Source organism: Buteo buteo, chromosome 13 (genome assembly GCF_964188355.1).
Source record: "Buteo buteo chromosome 13, bButBut1.hap1.1, whole genome shotgun sequence".
Lineage (NCBI taxonomy): Eukaryota > Metazoa > Chordata > Aves > Accipitriformes > Accipitridae > Buteo > Buteo buteo.
In genome coordinates, this window is record NC_134183.1 from 35,485,411 (window position 1) to 35,503,580 (window position 18,170).

The 18,170-nt window shown below is 41.0% G+C and overlaps 2 protein-coding genes across 5 annotated transcripts; both read left to right on the plus strand.

Annotated features, from left to right (window-relative positions):
• The first annotated feature begins 1,598 nt into the window (after window positions 1-1,598).
• HYKK (hydroxylysine kinase) lies at window positions 1,599-7,217 on the plus strand. Of its 3 annotated transcripts, none has more exons than XM_075045567.1 (6): window positions 1,599-1,675; window positions 1,898-1,976; window positions 2,283-2,635; window positions 3,406-3,548; window positions 5,851-6,034; window positions 6,723-7,217. In XM_075045567.1, the coding sequence occupies exons 3-6, from the start codon at window positions 2,287-2,289 to the stop codon at window positions 7,178-7,180; spliced, it is 1,134 nt and encodes a 377-aa protein (XP_074901668.1). In that variant the 5' UTR covers window positions 1,599-1,675; window positions 1,898-1,976; window positions 2,283-2,286; the 3' UTR covers window positions 7,181-7,217. The 3 variants fall into 3 exon arrangements, with proteins under 3 accessions (XP_074901668.1, XP_074901667.1, XP_074901669.1); XM_075045566.1 differs by having other exon boundaries at window positions 1,647-1,720; XM_075045568.1 differs by having other exon boundaries at window positions 1,675-1,789.
• Window positions 7,218-7,500: 283 nt separating this feature from the next.
• PSMA4 (proteasome 20S subunit alpha 4) lies at window positions 7,501-16,308 on the plus strand. 2 transcript variants are annotated; one of them, XM_075045574.1, is made up of 9 exons: window positions 7,506-7,641; window positions 7,828-7,868; window positions 8,213-8,255; window positions 9,058-9,220; window positions 10,551-10,628; window positions 10,861-10,949; window positions 11,798-11,928; window positions 12,139-12,262; window positions 12,744-16,308. In XM_075045574.1, exons 2-9 carry the CDS (start codon window positions 7,866-7,868, stop codon window positions 12,896-12,898), a joined length of 786 nt encoding a protein of 261 aa, XP_074901675.1. In that variant the 5' UTR covers window positions 7,506-7,641; window positions 7,828-7,865; the 3' UTR covers window positions 12,899-16,308. The 2 variants fall into 2 exon arrangements, with proteins under 2 accessions (XP_074901676.1, XP_074901675.1); XM_075045575.1 differs by lacking the exon at window positions 7,828-7,868 and having other exon boundaries at window positions 7,501-7,641.
• Window positions 16,309-18,170: the final 1,862 nt, after the last annotated feature.

Here is an 18,170-nt window from a genome sequence, read left to right on the forward strand (position 1 = left end):
ATGTTTTCTTTTCTCATTGGGAGTGTCTCGCATATTTCGGGCTTCCAAAGCATGTTTAGTTGGTGTAGAAAGAGGTTTTCTGTGTTAGTTGAGCTCCAGGTACTAGTCTGGATATTATCTCATATGCTTTCTTAATAACTTTTTTTTTCAAGAAAATGTCCAATTCAGAATCTAGATCAAATCCTGTATTAAAGCAAGCTGTTGACCAAGGTTAGATTTATGGCACATAGAGCTTACAGCTATGACAAGATCTTAAAAAGTGATTTGGGGGTGTCTGACACTGACCCACCTCTGAAGACTCACTTTCAGAAGAGGCATTAGACTTGCATCCAACACAGAGATGCTAAATTACTCAAGTCTTATCTTTCTTACAGGTAGTGGTAAGAGAGGCCAAAGTACAACCTTAGTCCTGTGCGTTGCCTCACAACCACGGGGTTCTTCCCACCAGAATACTGGGCAGGCAGGAGAAGCGTGGAAGTCTGTAGGTCTTAAATCTTGGCACTACTGTCTGGAAACTAAGGCAAGATTGACAAGGTACAGATCTGCAAAATGCTTTGTAATGTTGTTTACAGAGAGAAAGAGTATATCCTGATTTTTACTGTAACCTGCTATGTATCTTAAAGTCACAAGCCTAGCAAGGATGCTTTCCTGCTATATCAATTTTGTTCCAGTCAGCTAAACCTTCAGTCAGCCTCAGAAATCAGGAGAGGGAACCCTAACTATTTTCTGGAGCTCTTTTGTTCTTGAAAGAACTTGCTTGTGTGATTTCGGGGGGGGGGGGGGGGCTGGGAGAGGGGAGAGTGAAGTAGGTAGAAGTATTTATTAGTTGGTCAATCACTTTTGTTTAGTAACATCTGTTCCAAAATTGGGGGAAAAAAATCCAAGGAGCTTAAATTTGTTTCTTGGGAAAATAATTTCCCTTTTCTAAGTTCCCTATTGGATTAAAATAATGTTTTCAATGTAATGTCCTTAATGTTACGAATAACACTGAACTATTGGACAGAGGATTCCTAATAACTGGTTTACTTAAAACCAAGATTTATTTTTTTTTTTAACTTCAGTAAGCCTTTGCTAGTCTTTTATTTTTCCTCAGATTCCTAATTCCAGCATCGTGGGACCTCGACTACTGCAGATTACTTTTTTTTTTTTTTAATTAGGAATTTTAGAAGAGATTTATATATTGATCTTAAAAGTTGGGGGGGTCGGGGGGGCTGAGGTTTGTAATTATTTAATTAAAATTGTCTAGGACTGGGCAAGTGTTCCAGGTCTGAACTCGAAGGGACATCCTGAGAAGGATGCCTCAGCTCTGCTATAGGTAAACGGTCTTTGGTCCAAGAGTTGGTCGAGGTTTTTGATCTGGCGTGCTGATAAAAGGATTTAAACAAAACGCAGCTCTCGGTTTCTCCCGCTAGCAGCGGGAGCACTGCTTTGAAAAGCTCTTTCCCTTTTTCACGGCGGGCGGTGTGTTTCCTCCCTCCCTTCCTCCCTTCCCTCCCAGGCTGTCCGACGACGCGATCCGCCAAACCGCTGCCCTCTCCCTCCGGCCGGGGCCGCCAAGCCCGCTTCCCCGCGGGGAGGGCCCGGGCCCCGGGCCAGGGGCGGGAGCGGCGGCGGGGCCTCCCCGCCCTGCGCCGGGCGGCCGAGGCGGGGCCCGGCCCGCGTCCCCCTCGTTAACGTAAGGCCTTTCGGCCGGGGAACGCGTTGGGAGAGCGGGACAAAGGTTGGGGCAGCTCCCGCCCGGTCCAAGGGTTTTGCCGGTGTGGGCGAGAGGCAGCCAGAGTGTCCGCGGGTTCGTGCTGCGTTTGTTAGCGCAGGAACCCCGAGGCCCTGACCAGGCGGAAGGATGGCGGCTGCTTTAACGTTAAGGTCTACTAAAATGTTTCTTGTTTTTTTGCAGACGCGAATTGGGAACCTCCCGGACGGGGATTCGGCAACTCCGTTCCACCGGAAATCGCTCCTGGTTCACAACATACCAGGTTAGGCTGCTGCTGGAAATCAGCAAATAAAATTACGCCTAGTTAATAAGCTTTCCACCTCTACTTCTCCCAAACAGGCAGAGTGCACCTCTAGCAGTCTGTCTTGCCGGGGGGGGGCGGCTATAGGCTAAGTAGTTGACAAGAAAACACGATCTAAGAAACCTGGACTGGCTCAGTGGGTTTTCTTTGCTTGCTTAATAAGCACAGGAAACTCCTCTCTGGCATCTGAAAGCTTTTTGTTGCAGTGATTACTGTTTCTGATGTCAGAATGCAGATAAGATCATCCAACTTCTCTTTTTCTCCTAGAGACATGATGTCTTCTGGAAATGACCGTCAAGCCCAGACATTTACCAAACCAGCTCTCAGTGAAAAAGAAGCGACTGAATTAGTTGACAGGGTGTTTGGATTAAAAGTGTCTTGGATCAGGCTGCTCCCCAGCTATGACGATCAGAATTTCCACGTGCGTGTCTCAAGAAGCAAAGGTGCAGCTGAAGGTGCTGATGAGTATGTCCTCAAAATCACCAATTCGGAAGACAGCCAGGAGCCTGACCTCATTGAAGCGCAGACCCAGGCCATGATGTTTCTCAGCGCTGAAGGCTTTCCTTCAGCTACTCCTCATCTTACAAAAGATGGTAACATAATGTCCCTGGAGTCAGGAGGTGAGCAATTATGAGCACCTCCACTGCCCTACTGTTATCTTTAGCTTGGCAGTAGCTTGCTATATGGTATGTCATATATATACTAAAGTGAATCTCTAGGCTTATTTTTAAATATTAGGGGATATGAATCAGGTGGCCTGTATGTCCAGCCGTGATAGTCCAAACTTAAAAGACCAGAAGAAAAGAAAGTCAAACAGATTAATAATTAACTATGAAAACACTTAGGAAATAACTTCAGTATAATGAACTGGAGAAAACATTGACCTGACCTGCTCTTGCACACAAAAAGGAAAAAAAAAAGCCTCATTGACTAAATGATGTTACAAATTATTTGCCTACAGAATGGTGTAACATACAGTTCTAGCCCATCTACGATGCCAGAACAAATCGCTTTAACAGCGCTTGGAAGAAAAGATTGTGTTGACATTTTGCTTTTATTTTCACTGTAACTTCCACACAAAAGCTGGGATTCCTGAGACAACCTGTTCTGTTGCAAAACAGTATAAGTGGGTGTCTGCGGGCACTGCAGGAAACCTGCTGTTTGCAGAGTCAGTTGCAAGCACAAGGACTAGAAGTCCAGTATAGATTGCATGTGTGTTAAGGTTTGCACATCATCGTACAACATTCTGGTAAATCAAATCTTTGAATGAAATCTGTTTTATGAGCTACATCTGATGACTTCTACACTGGGATAAACCTTTTTTGCCTCTTGCATTAACTACTACTCAATAGCATATATTGAAGTGACTGCATCTCTCTTTGCTTGTTAGATACTGGACCTGGGAACAAAAAGTACATGGTCAGACTGCTGACTTACCTGCCAGGGACACCTGTAGCGAAAATTGCTACAAATACTCAGATTTTCTATGAGATTGGTAAGCTAGCTGCCAGTTTGGATAAAGCTCTCTCAGAGGTAAGTTTTCGTTGCTCTGGCCTCACAAACTTCTTTCTCAATTAATTTCTCCTCTGTATTTCTTCTTGTGCTTGCTGTCTGCTTTCCTGATAGGTAAAATTCAAGTTGGTGAAAGCAGATGTCAGTTTAACTCATTTTTCAGGTGCTAACCTCCAAGCCAGCTGTTACTAAAGCATATCCCCAAGTAACATGACCAGCTGGTGCTCATGACATGGTATTGATGATCCTTTTACAATGCATTTCTGTAACATGAACAGGGAGATGAGGATTTCTTTTTACTTATGCAAAACTCATCTGTTTGGTGTTTCAAACCTGGCAAATAAGGAGAGTGAAGCCTAGGGTCCTCAAATTAGAAGCATGTAAAGCTTGTTTTAAAGCATTTTCGTATAGTGCACATCAGGCACAGCTGGCTGATCTGTCATTTTGAATTCATTCTGACTTGCTGTCTTTCCCCTGGTCATTAGAACTGTGACCATTTAACACTGGTAGCGGTTGGTTCCTTCTCTACAATGCCAGCTGTGCCAATGAACAGAGATTTGTGATGCTTCTCTCATTTGCACGACTTCCAGTCAAATAATCTTAACGCCAAGTAAGTTTGTTCTTTACTCTGTAATTATACAGGATAATAAAGCTGATAAATCAGCCAGTAATTAAGTTTGATACATAAAAGAACTCTTGCATTATTTATTGCCTTTCATTAACCTTTCCTTCTCATGTTCTGACTCCCGGCTTCAGACAATTATGAAATGTGAATTGCCAGCTTTACTAACCACATTCTTAAATTGCAAGAGCATTTTTCAATTGGGAGAGATAATTTACTGTTGCCTTCTAACACTCTGGTCATGCTCTTATAATGCGATTAAAACAATTTATATAGACCAGCTAGTTTTAAAATATGCCTGTGACTTGTCCTGCCAAGGAGGAAATAGTTGATGAGAAAGCAAATTTTGATGGAAAAGGCTCTTTATGCCCTTAACATATGGATTATCATCTACAAGGGTTTGTCATTTAAAAGAAAGAAAATTACAATCACCACTGTCAAAACTTCAAAATATCATTGACACTAAAAATACCTAAGGTATTAAGTTTTCTGATGACAGATCAGAAAATACAGCCTGTCTTTTCTACCCAGTTAATTTACTTTGTCAACTTGATAGCAAAGCAATGTGCCATGCTTTGTTTTGTGCACAAAATAGTATTCCACCACTTTCTCTATTGTCTCCTTTTGCTTGCATGTGCCTCACATTCTCTAAATGGAAATAAGTTAAGTTTACGGCTGTAAAGTGACTGCCTATGGCTTTACAGTAACAAGGGCTCATGACTTTTTATCACCATTCACACACGTGGTAAACCATTTATAGCTTGCTGGAGTATCTGATTTGTGCTGGGAAGATGGCAGTGGTTGCTTACCAGATGGCATTCTTCCTACCAGAGTGGTGCTTTATACAGCGTTAGGGATCCTGTATTGTGATTTTTGGTGTAGGCTTGATCTTGTTCCTTACTTTTTCATACATGGTTCCAGTTTTGACTATCATTTCGCTATCTTTAAGAGTCTTAATTACAAGCATAGATCTCTTTTTAAGAGGAAGCCAGCTACTCTTGTGGGAAGATTTTTATTTGCCTTATGTGCTGGTAGAATCTGGCCCACAAGCCACCTTAATAAGCATTAGAGGATTCAAGGATAAGCATGGTATGCAGTGAGAGAGATGCTTTTCCTCCCTGAGTGTTGCTTTCCAAACCACCTTTTTCATTTGCTAGTGAGAAAGAGGTTAAGAACCTTGTTTGTTTAACATATTTAGGCTACCTGGATGTACAAAGGCAAATTTTCGTATGATTAAAGCTCTGCCCAGTATCTCCATAAAGTACTTCTGTCCTCAGGATTTTTCATGTACCAGCTGATCCTAAGGCTTGTCCCCAGAAGGTGCCACCTTTAAATGCACAGAGCGTGCCTGTTCCCAGCACACTGGTGGGTTTTGTGTCTCTTCTGCTCCGACAGCTTTGTGTAGCACCCGCTGTGCAATCCAGGCTCTGTCTTGGCAAGACCTCAGAGTTGCTATATAACGGCATGTTACAGAAAGTCAGTATCATTCGGGTTGTATGTAGATATTAAGATGCTTGCCTTAATCATTCCTCAGGTTATTCTTTTACTTATTGATATAAAGCAATAGTTGAAGTCATGGTGCTTTTCAGTGAGTTTCATTAGGAACCTGTTAAAGTCAATAGGGGCTTTGAATCAAGCCCTTCAATCATAAAAACAGGATTCTTACTTATGGCCGATTTTATCTTGTGCTTTTTTCCAAAGAAATTCCATCATCCATCAGTAAAAAGTCTGCATCGAGGTCAGTTCATTTGGAACCTGGCAAACGTTCCTCTTCTAGATCAGTACATTTATGCCTTGGGCCAGAACAAATATCGTGAAGTTGTGGAACAAGTTATCGAGCAGTTTAAAGGGAAAGTAATACCCAAGCTAAGCAGTTTTCGAGCCTGTGAGTATTTTATTCTCATTGTAATTATGTTGAACTGAGACACTGAAATTTCTTACAGGAGTTTGGGTCTGTGGAGAAGGCAATAAAAGGCAGAAAAGTAAGTGTCCTTCATCCCTAGCTAGACATGTGCAAATATTTTGCTGAACGAACACAACGCAGAATAAGCCAGGAGGAATGTGCTGTCCAGAGTCAGGTTCAGTTTTTGGTCTTTCTGATGTTTGTTCCAGTCAAGGTGATGATTTTCATGCTGTTAGATCAGCTTAATAAGAACATACAGAGCACATCACTTCTTTTCATAAAGGCCCCAATAACGACTTTATCGTATTTTTGGAATTCAACTCACATTGATGTTGATGATAATCTGACAGTTTGATCATTTGAAGATTGCTATTCTGTGTTTGGAAAACATGTAGCATACCACAGGTAGTACCAGACCAGGATAAGATCTCGTAATGCTCCCTTTGTCGATTGCTATCTATCTGGTCACCTGTAAGTGGCATGGAGGTCGCTAGGAAGCTGTAAGGCAGCAACAGCTGCCGCTGAGGGAGACTAGCATGGTTTTGTAGTTGAGTGTCAGTTTGAGCCTCTATGCATCTTGTCAAAGCTGTTTCACTGAGAAACGGAAAAGAAAGACAGATCCTGCTGTTTAATAATTATCAAATACTGTTTCTGTTTCTTCTGTGTTTAGGCATCAATCATGGAGATCTTAATGACCACAATATTCTAGTAGACTCCACCTCTGCCTCCCTGGAGAATCCTCAGTACAGAGTGTCCGGCATCCTGGATTTTAGCGACATGAGTTACGGGTATTATGTGTTTGAAGTGGCAATAGCTATCATGTACATGATGATTGAGAGCCCAGATCCTCTGAGCGCTGGAGGCCATGTCCTGGCCGGGTTTGAAAGCGTCCTGCCACTCACCGAGGAGGAGCGAGGTGCCCTCTTTCTCCTGGTGAGCGGGAGGTTTTCTCAGTCCCTCGTCATCGCGGCCCACACGGCTCTGCTGTACCCGGAGAACGAGGAGTACCTCATGATCACCGCCAAAACCGGATGGAAGCACTTAATGACCATGTTCGAGGTGGGCCAAGAAGCTGTGGAGAAGACGTGGTTTGAGACGGCCGAAGCCTACGCCAGCCGCGCTCGCTGACGCCCGGCTCTCTCCAATAAAGGCGGCGCTGCCTGTGCTGGAGCGCGTCCACCGCCGTCTGTGGGCAGGCAGGGGCGGGGGCACCGCGGCGGGCGAGGGCCGGCCTCGGCTCCCTGAGGCGCTGCTCGCTGTCCTCCCCTCGGCGGGCCCGTCTCGTCTCGTCTCGTCTCGTCCCGCCCCCCCTCCCCTCCCCTCCCCTCCCCTCCCCTCCCCTCCCCTCAGTGGCCGCTGCGCCTCCCCGCGCCGAGCGATCGGGGCGGTACCGGCCGCCCCTCCTCCCCGGGGGGGGGAAGGAAGGGACGCCGGGCCCCGCCCTAGTCCGGCACACGGCACCGCGCAGGCGCGGCGGCCATTTCCGACGCAGCGGTGAAGGTTTGGGCGCGGCCGTAGCGCCCGGTTCTTCGCCCGCCGGCCGGGACTCGCTCGCCCTCCGTGGCCTGTCGGCCTCCTCTCGTTCTGCCGTGAGTGCGGGCGGGCGGGCTGGGGGGAGCGGGGCGCGCCCCCGTGCGCGGCGGGAGGCGGTCAGGCCCTCGCCTTCGGCCGCGGTGAGGATGACTCTGCACTGCGGGCGGGGGGGGCGGGGAGGGCCGGGGTCCGTGAGCGCGGGGCGGTTGGTGCCGGTTAACGGGCGTTGTGGTGTCTTGCAGGCCCGCTTCCCTTCTGCCCGCGGTGCGTCCCCGGCACGATGGTGAGTGGTATTTCCCCGGGGCTTCGCTGAGCCGCCGGTCCTGTCGAGTCACGGCCCGGCCCGCCGGCGGCGCGGGCGGGGCGGCTGCGACGTGAGGCGAGGGGCGGTCACGCTGCGGAGAGTCCGCGGTCAGCCCCTGCGGGGACGGGGGTGTGGGCACAGCGGGGTCCGTGGGCCAGGCCCGCGCGTGTGGTGCTGGCGGCGTTACTGCCGTACCGTGTGTGCCAAACTGAGGTCACGAAGCGACCGAGGCTTTTTATATGCGGTTCGGAGCGCGGCTAATTTTAGAAGGTTGCTTTCTGACAAGAGAACGATGAAAGTTAACCAGCTATTGCTTTTTACAGTCTCGAAGATATGACTCCAGAACTACCATATTTTCTCCAGAAGGTATTTTTTAACCCCATGCTTTCAAGTAAACTCTGACTATTCTATCCAGCCTCTCAAAACTTAATAAACTACTTGTACAAAGGTTGGTTGTTTATAGTGTGTTTCAGCCTATATATGTGTTACAGAAATCCCATCTACCCACTAGAAGTAGCACCCAATTCTGTAAGGACACCAAAGGTCTAAAGGGGCAACTTCCAAATTCATTCTACTTCAAGCAATAACGAGACCATGCCCCATTACTGAGTAATACCACCTGCCACATTTTTGAAATAACTTGAGCAAATCTTCACCATTCATCTTTTGTTTGAGTGCGGATGAATTTTGCTATTGTTCCTCCATCCCCCGAGAATGCATAATATCCTGCTGGTGCAATCACACGTCTCCTTGTTATTCTTACACATGCTAGAACAAGTATGTACAAACCGTGTTTTCCTTTTTTTCTTTTAGATGGGATGGACTCAAAATCAAGTATTAAATATTTTCTTTGATCGTTGAAAATCCATTTTTGCTCATATTACTGCAGCAGAGAGTTCTGTAGATTTTATTTTTTTGTAAAAGAAGGGGTTGTTTCACCACGTTGGAGATGCCCTGTATTACCTTATCAGATTTGTGGATTTTCCTTTTTTGACTCCTTCTTCCTTTTCAACTGGTTAATTTACTATCTGCTGGTAACAGACTGAAGAAGGCAAGACTAGGTCATACAATGAGCATCCATCAGATTCTTGCAAATTTAAGTCATCTTGCATACTTTGTCCTGTTCAGTGTTACTTTTTTGATGTCACTGATTTAAATCCTTTCCTAGGTCGCTTGTACCAGGTTGAGTATGCAATGGAGGCAATTGGACATGCAGGTACTTGCTTGGGAATTCTAGCAAATGATGGTGTTTTGCTAGCAGCGGAGAGACGCAACATTCACAAGCTTCTTGATGAAGTGTTTTTCTCTGAGAAAATATACAAACTTAATGAGTAAGTTGAAATGATGATCAGATGTCCAGTGATGTTATCAGTAACAAAACGCTGCTGTTATTCAGACATTTTAGCACTGAACCCAGGTTTATTTTATTTGAAGTGTTAGTTTCTTTTTGTTCAGCGTTTTAGACAGGTATGACTGTTTTGTCATTGTTTGCTTCAGTAGTTCTTCTTCTAAAGTAGAAGCATCGCTTTTTTTTTTTTAATCTCTAGGAGAATTTTCTAGGTGAAATAGCCTGTTTGTTGGTACTTCCCCGGACAAGCTAATGTTATTGCAGCAGTTAAAATTGGGAATTCTCAGTTTCACAAAATACCATTTGGAGGGGGGCAGAGTAAAGAATGCACAAAAAAATTGCCATGCTAGTTCAGCTCAGCATCCTCTTCTAGGTCTTTGTTTTTGTTTTGTGATTCAGAGAGAACAAGATAGTTAGGTAAAACACACCTTGGGTTTCTTTGCCACAATTGTAGCAGAGATGATATATCTCCCTATTACAATTTCCGTTTTAGCTCTCTGGAAGTTAAATTTGTGATGTCAGAGTGAAGAGTGTTACATATTATGCTCTCTTGCCTATAAGGGAGGTACAACTTCATCCCTGCCAGAAGGTGCACATGAAACACAAATAGCTTTTCATCCTGTTAGCCTCCCGTTCTGTGTTGATCTGGAAAGCAGCTAGAACTGTAGGAAGTACAGGATTTTTAAGGAGGCAGTGTAATAGCGCACTGGAGTAGTTGTCTAGGCCAGCCCTTCCATCTTCTGAAAAATGTTTATATTCACTTGGAAAAAATAATCTGGATTATTTTTCTTGAATCCTTTCTGTGTAGTGAAAGCTGGTAGCAATATCAAATTGGGCAAAGGAGATCTTAAAGTAAGAGCTAACGAGACAACGAAGGATGTGAAGCACTTACTTTCCTTATGATCGAATCAAGATTAAGTTTCAGTTACACAAACGCAGTGTGTCAGCCAGCAGCTTCCACTGAAGGCCTGTCACATCTGTGTGGCTTCTTCAGTATCCTGGTGTGCTGTGTCAGGTGGCCTCCAGATAGGCGCTTGCATGTAGCTAATGGCTCTTGTGAAGACACTCAGGACTTAATCATCTTTGGCATGATGCTTTTCTCAGAACTATATGTGTAACTGACATACTGACCTGCTTACTTTTTGCTGGTGTACCCTAAAGGCAGGAGTGGGTGAACCTGTTTTATATGGCAGCTGTGTAGTTTTGATCAGAAAAGCCCAACAGTAGGCGTTCTGCTTGAACCACTGTCTGAAGATGTGTCTAGTTGTTGGAGATTGATAGGAATGCAGTTAATTTGTATGCTTTTATTGCAGGGATATGGCTTGCAGTGTTGCAGGAATAACTTCAGATGCCAATGTTCTAACAAATGAACTGAGACTGATTGCGCAGAGGTAGGTCTTCTGATAGTTAACATGGTTTTACTTGCCTGTGCTGTCAGATTCAATTCTGGTTATGTATTAAATCGAAAGGAACGTGTATTTAGTAGAGCAGAAGTAGGTTGTTTGAAATAAAACGGCTAGATTGAAGAGGCTCTACCTTAGGAACTTGTTTCTTGTTAAATGTGGTACAGGATACTGTCAGCACATCAAGTTCTGAACACTGTTTTTTTGTCTTTCCTACTAGGTATTTGTTACAGTATCAAGAGCCCATTCCTTGTGAACAACTGGTAACAGCACTATGTGATATCAAGCAGGCTTACACGCAGTTTGGAGGTAATGAAATGTGATGAACCATTGTGCTTTTAAATGTCTAAAGAATGATTATTACATAATTTGAAGCATCTGAGTCTCTGGACAGTTCTACCAAATTCTTCCATGACAAAGTTATACCGAGAAAAACAATAGTCAAATTTTAGAGGGGAATGGGTAGTCACTGTTATGGTTTTGCTATTGAAGGTGCTACTTTTTAGCAATTGAGGAACTGAGGGCTGAGATTCTGGCCTATTGCATAGAATGCTTTGCATGCTCTTGGACTTAGTGAATGCCTTCAAAAGACCAGCAAAGAATTGTTTGTAACCTTTCAACGTTTTGGGCCCATCCAGCATAATGGCACAATGAATCACAAATGAGACTATATGGAGGGGTATCAATAGTGTAACACTTCAAAAAATACTATTTCTGTGGATCAAGAGACATGGTGTTGTAAGTAGTGTTCCTTAGTACGTGAACTGATGATTCTGCTATTTTACATATATGTAGTGTGAAAGAATGACATTTTGATGTACCTGGCTTTTGATGCTGTTAAGTTATTCACTTCAACAGCTAAGCTACATACTTTAAATATTAAGTTTTGATTTAAAGTCCTGAGATGAGAAATTGCAATTTGTGGAGACAGAAATGAGTTGCTCTTAGGGTTAAATGAAATAAATCTCTGCTGCCTCCCCCCCCATGACTTAGAAAGAAATGCTGGTGTGCTTATCTCAAGCAACAGAAGTGCAGAACAGTCTGTTAAATCCTAGTTCACAGGAATAGATTTGAAAAAAGAAATCAAAGAAAATAATTGTCACTCATGACCAATCTTGTTACTAAATTTAGATTGCTAATAGCCTTCTTTTCAACAGGAAAACGTCCTTTTGGTGTTTCGTTGCTGTATATTGGCTGGGATAAGCATTATGGATTTCAGCTGTATCAAAGTGATCCTAGTGGAAATTATGGAGGGTGGAAAGCTACATGCATTGGGAACAACAGTGCTGTAAGTTCTGGGTTTTTTCCTCTCAAAGTCAAGCAAAAAAAGTGTAAATTGCACTGTACTAATTAAACTGAGTTGTTGATTACTAGTGCAGAGCAGAAATAGATAACTGTAGAAACACTGCTGTTACTCATGTATTGATATTATCTTGCAAAAAGCAACTGTTTGGTTGATTGCCCAAAGATACCATTTTAATTTCTGTGAAATTTATAGGCAGCTGTGTCAATGCTAAAGCAAGACTACAAAGAAGGAGAAATGACCTTAAAGACTGCACTTGCATTAGCCATTAAGGTTCTTAACAAAACCATGGATGTTAGTAAACTCTCTGCAGAGAAAGGTAAGCAGTTCACTAATACGGGATAACACCCTTTGCTTAAAAAAAGAAAATGTAGCAAATGTACATACACTAGATGTGGTTGATTGGATTTTTAGTTGTCATGTGAAAAAAGTTTTCAGAAGATGCAGCAGCTCTCAGCCTTAATCTTTCTAAGAGGCACGCAGATAGCTTAGTTGAGGATGATCCACCTTGGTCAGCTCCAGGGGCTAGACCACAGTTTAGGAATTGTAGGCTGTATTGGCGCAGTAGCAGAAATGGCTACGTGTCTGGTAGAAGAATCACTGGAGAGGTATTAACGCGCTTGTGTATGCTGCTGCAGAAAACGACTGCTGCCATCTGGCTTGCCAGTCAAGCTTCTTTGTAGAGGCAGGACAAGAGCCTTCTGCTTCGTTGTCAGTTGTAACCCCAAATCTTACCCTTATGATGATTGCTCTCTCTAAAGGACAAAATGTAACACCGCTGTCTGTTCCATATGTTTCAGTTGAAATTGCAACACTGACAAGAGAGAACGGAAAGACAGTGATAAGGGTTCTGAAGCAAAAGGAGGTGGAACAGTTGATAAAACAACATGAGGAGGAGGAAGCAAAAGCTGAACGTGAAAAGAAGGAGAAAGAACAAAAAGAGAAGGATAAATAGAATATGAAATCAAGTGTTCTGTAGATAATATAGGACCTGCTTCAGTAAAAGATAATCTGGGTTTCTGTTTTGTAGAAGCCTACAGCTTATGCCATGGAGGACCCAGAATTACTTTTGATGAACCAGGTCCTTAATCGTCATTCAGATAATTAGTTTACTGCTCCTTACATTGACCAATAATTGCTTTAATTCTTGAACACTTTATTTCTTTCATCTTCTATTTTTTATTATGGAATAAAATTTAAGAAGAATAGTGATGGGTGTCTTTATTTCCTCAGTAATGCCTGGATATGCACAATCTTGAAGGATTTAATCGCTTTAAACCATTAAAACAAGGTATATGCTAGTTGGTAAAGAACAAATATGGTGTTAGAATTGTTAGCGTTTTGTGTGTATGTGTGGGTTTTCCTTTTAAAGTAGTGAAAAGGGCTCCTAAGTTTGAAAAATCATTTCACAAATACAGAATTAAAGTGTGCTGGCATGCCAAGTTTTAGTTTTGGCCTATTTTGTTCTATAACGGGCTATGTCAAACTGATGGTCTTGCAAGCAGTAGTGTTTTAAACAGGCCCTGTAGCAAATGTGTTCAGTTTATCATAGCCTTTCATGAGTGCATGTGTTTTCTAAGAAATTAATCATATAACACTAGCTGTATTCACACAAACTAGAAAGACATTTTACAAAGGCCACATAAAAATGTTAAGCTATCTTGTCAAAATACAAATAGGTAAATAAAATAGTGCATGATTTTGGGCCATGTTGACTATTTTACATTTTATCCTGAAAGGAAATTGAGAGGTTTTATGTTTAGAGTTGCTGATACTTCCCCAGAGAATTTGGTTCCCTTCTCTGGCAGACAACAGTCTAGAAAACTAATCAGTTAACCCCTTGAGAAATCATCATATTTGTGCATGAATTAGCAATTACAATAATTTTTGTTCAGATTGTCCCTATACTGAATGCAAAATAATATGATTTTCAGATAAAAAAAAACTATTTCTGAAAAAAAAAATAAATCTGGAGTTAATAGAGGCGATGAAAACAAGTTACTGAAAATTATTTTGCACCCTTTATCAAAAAGTTATCAAAAGCAAACTGAAAAACTCACTTGAGTGACATACTTAAATGAGAGGCCTTACCTGCTGAATTTCAACTGTGACACTGGTGATCCAGCACCTTTGTGCCAACCCTGGATTGTGTCTGTCTTGTAGATTTTTGGTTTTGTTTTGGTTTGGTTTTTACCCTAAAGGATATCTGGTATTTACAGGATTTAATAAAACCATTTAAAGAAATGGAGTGAATCCATAAAGTGTTCTATTATTTTTAATCTATCCGAGACATTTTTGACTGATACAATGTACTTTGTCAACATGGCCAGAAATTACCCTTAGTCTCAACAAAACCCATTTTTGAGCTCATTGCTGTAAGATTCACTGTTGAGAACAGAGGGAAGGAATCTGACTTGAGGTGTCTGTGTTGCAGCTTGCGTAGATATACAGCACTCACTTTGGCAACCTCTGTGCAGAGAGCGGGGGGGGGTGGCATGGGTTCTGTGCAGGCTGCAGGACCTGCTTGTTCATTTTCTAAGTCTCAGTGCAGGCCAATTGCTTTAGTCTTTTGTACTGAACTTGGACAATACTTTGTTAGTATTTAAATTTTATAGCTAATAAAAGTTAGACTTGAGTTTTATTTGCACCTTGTGCAACAGTAGATCTTCCAAATAATAACATAGGAATGATATTTCACGTAAGAAGTTGTGAATAGTTGCAGACAACATGCAAGGGGTAAGTTTTAATCTCCATTATAAAGGGTTGTATAAATACCTCAAGCTCCATTTTTATGTAGAAAATTCAGTGCTCAATCTTCTTATTTTTTGATACCATGAATGCAATATATCAGCATCTTTTGCAGATTTCTAGATCACTGATGATGGTTATACAAGTACTTGGAATATGCCCTAAAAGCAGCAATGCCAAAATGGAGTTTTTTCTAACTTCTCAAAGATCACTTGAAAAAGAATCTGATAGACTCCAGCAATGCTTTCTGTCTTCCAGGAAACCATTAGAGCATCTGAGTCTGGGTTCATCAATGTATATAAGTCATGCAAGGCAATTTGTTTAGTATACTAGTAGAAGTATTATTAGATAGCTTAGGATATAGATTTATAAAAATATTTTTTCTTAAGTGCTTCTGTTTCTAACAAAAAGGGGATAACAAATATATTTGGATCTTTGTTTAAAGAATTACCAATAACATTTCTTTGCCAAGCACTGCATCATTTGTTGGTAAAGGAGAACTTTTTAGATACTGTAATAATCAAAGGTCAGTATGATTTAAATAATTTTCTAATCTGTGCTCCATTGTGTATTGAAGCATTGTGATAAGTTGTGTAGTTGTGCTACATTTTAAAAGATCTATTTATTTAAAGGTTTTGTTTACCGAAAGTAAAAGTATTGTCAAATAATTTATGAGTACAATCTTTGAACAATAATCAATTTAATTTAAAAAATGCCATCTCTACTGAGTGCCATGAATAGCTGATTGTGAGATGAGCCTCAGTACTGCCTTGGCATAGGCAAGTAACTCTAGCTGGCACTCGTATCCAAGATGTACAGTAAAGTTCTGCTAAACTAAACTTAATTTCTGGTTCTTTTCTGCATTTGAACCTAGGACAATAAGCAGGTGCTGGAGATCTTTTATTGACTAGAATCTTCCTGGGACATCCCTACACTAATGCAAGTTCCTTACCTGTTTTTCCTAGAAATAGAGCAGTGTTTGACTGCATAGGCCTATTGTGTTGATTCTGGCTTTGTGTGTTTTAAAAAAAAAAAAAAAAAAAAAAAAAATCACCACTATCTGTGCCTTTACTGGGAGTGGTTTGGGGATAAGTCGTAAGAACAGAAAAATGATTTTGGCGATACATTTGAGTTGTCTTTGCTAATCAAAATGATCTTCCTGTTCTTTGTATTTTTTTTTTGGTGTACGTAGTGTTTATGTAGAGTTTACAGTGTATTACATAAGTATTTCAAATATTTAGCTATTGCTGTGGATTAAATGTTATTTTAACACCAGAACTTCATGTGGTGCTGTGGAAGGTGACAGATTTTTCAAATTAGGTAAAAGTATTTACTTGAAACTGTTTGCATAATATGATGTTAGTAAACTTAAAGACTGGATAGTTTATATCTCACTTGAATGCATGATAGAACTTGTTAGGGCAAGTATTCACAAATAGATTGTCCTAATAAATTGTAATGTGTTTTGTTATTCTAGGTAGTTTAAGAGATAATGAAACTACTGCTTCTTCAGTAATACCTGTGCTGTCTCTTGCATCTGTCAGTGTTTAAAAAAGAGAGTTAGCTTGTTTTCTAGATGACTGTATTCTGTTCAAATAAAGTCAAATTAACTTCTAAGACTGCTTCTTATGTGACTTACCGTGTTGTGCGCTGGAAGACAGAAGGTTCCTTTAGGTATGCTTCCCTATTCACCCAAATATTTTTACTTGTCAGAGTTATAAAAGAACCCAAATTAAGATGATAAACAAAGGACTTTTAATGTTAAAATTGACCCCTGCTTCTGTTTTGTTATACATTCCCAAATTAATTATTTATTTTTCTGTTCATAATCTTAAAATTAGAGAAAATACTTCACCACTATGTTGTGAGAACAAATATATTAATGATTACAAGGTGTTCAGATTAATGGTTTTAGAGGCCACATAGATAACATAGCTAAGTGTATACAAGACATCTAAGTCCACGAAGTTAATGCACTCGGGTACGTCATACATTATAAAAATTATGTACCTTCAGACTAGATGAGATTCTAGGACTTACTTAAATGTCCTTCATTTTCTTTAAAGAATATTTGCCATTACACTTTTTCTGTAGTAAAAGCTGTCCTCATTTTCGAGTTTTAATTGCAGTTATTGCTATTAAAATATGAAAACCTGCTAAAATAACCTGATCTGAGAGCACTCTTCACTGGTTATATAGCTCTTGGCTTTAATCTGGAGAAAATTCAGCTTCACAAAAATATTTTTAGAGTATTTCTGATTTTACAAAGAGAACTGAGCAGCTTGATATTTTAATCTGTGATTAATTTGGCATTTGACTTTCCAATTAAAGTACTCTTCAGTGCACAGTAAAAGCTGCCATCAGCCAATTTACTGGAGATTCTCAGAACATACTTTAGTGGGGACCTTCAGATGTCAACTCCTGCTGAGAAGGACCCTTTGAAAGATAGCAGACATTACTCAGGTAATTGTTTAGGCTTTCACTTAATGATTAATATTAAACTTAACATGCTGCCGTTAGTATTAACATTTTGCTCCAAGTTCAAAGCAGCAGGAAAGAATGGCTTCTTATTTATAACTACTGTTTTCTAAACCAGTAATAATACAACATAATTAATGTGTGCCAGATGATGCTACATAAAATATTTAGCAAAATGCTGGGCATGTAACCGAGACAGTTTAAGCCTTTTATATCTTACAGCATCTGTTTTGCCTAGCTAGGACCCAGCTGCAAACAAATTCATAGTTATGTAATAAAACCAGTTTGCTATGTTCTGCACATCCAAATGGCAACTACGTTTAACACTGTTAACTAGACATGATGGCTCCAAAATGCATTTACTGCAATGCACATATGCTGTTAACAGAAATTACGTGATAACCTTAATGTTAGGAACACCAGGTGCAATGCAGTGGTGGACCAGTTGTCATCAAAAACTACAGATTTGCAATTTCTAGTAGAAACATTGCCCAGTAATTTTTGGAGCATTCAGAAAACATTAGAACTCCAGTGTATCATGAAAGAATAAAATCCGGGGGGTTGTGCCATGCTTTGGGCTAAAATAAATTTTAATTTACTCTAAAATCTTGGGTTGACTACTGCATACACACCGAGCATTTCAAAATAAGAGTCACACGCTGCATCCTTTAACACATATTTTGATTGGGAAGGACATGCAGTATACAAATGGATTCTCAATATATAAAATGACCATATTTACTGCAGACCATTCAAATCAATACAACATGTCACTAGAAGTGTGCTGGAAGAAACTACTGTGTAAGCAGCCTTTTTTCGGATGGCTTGTACTGACTGCATTACGTCTTGCACAGACATGCACATCCTAAATATGGCTGTAGGATAAGATGATACAGAAAAACACGAGTTTAAAAATTAAGAAAGGGATTGAAATGCTTAAGTACTCTGCTTTGGTCATCAAAAGAATTATGATTTACACAAAGAGATGCCCTATTTTTCTA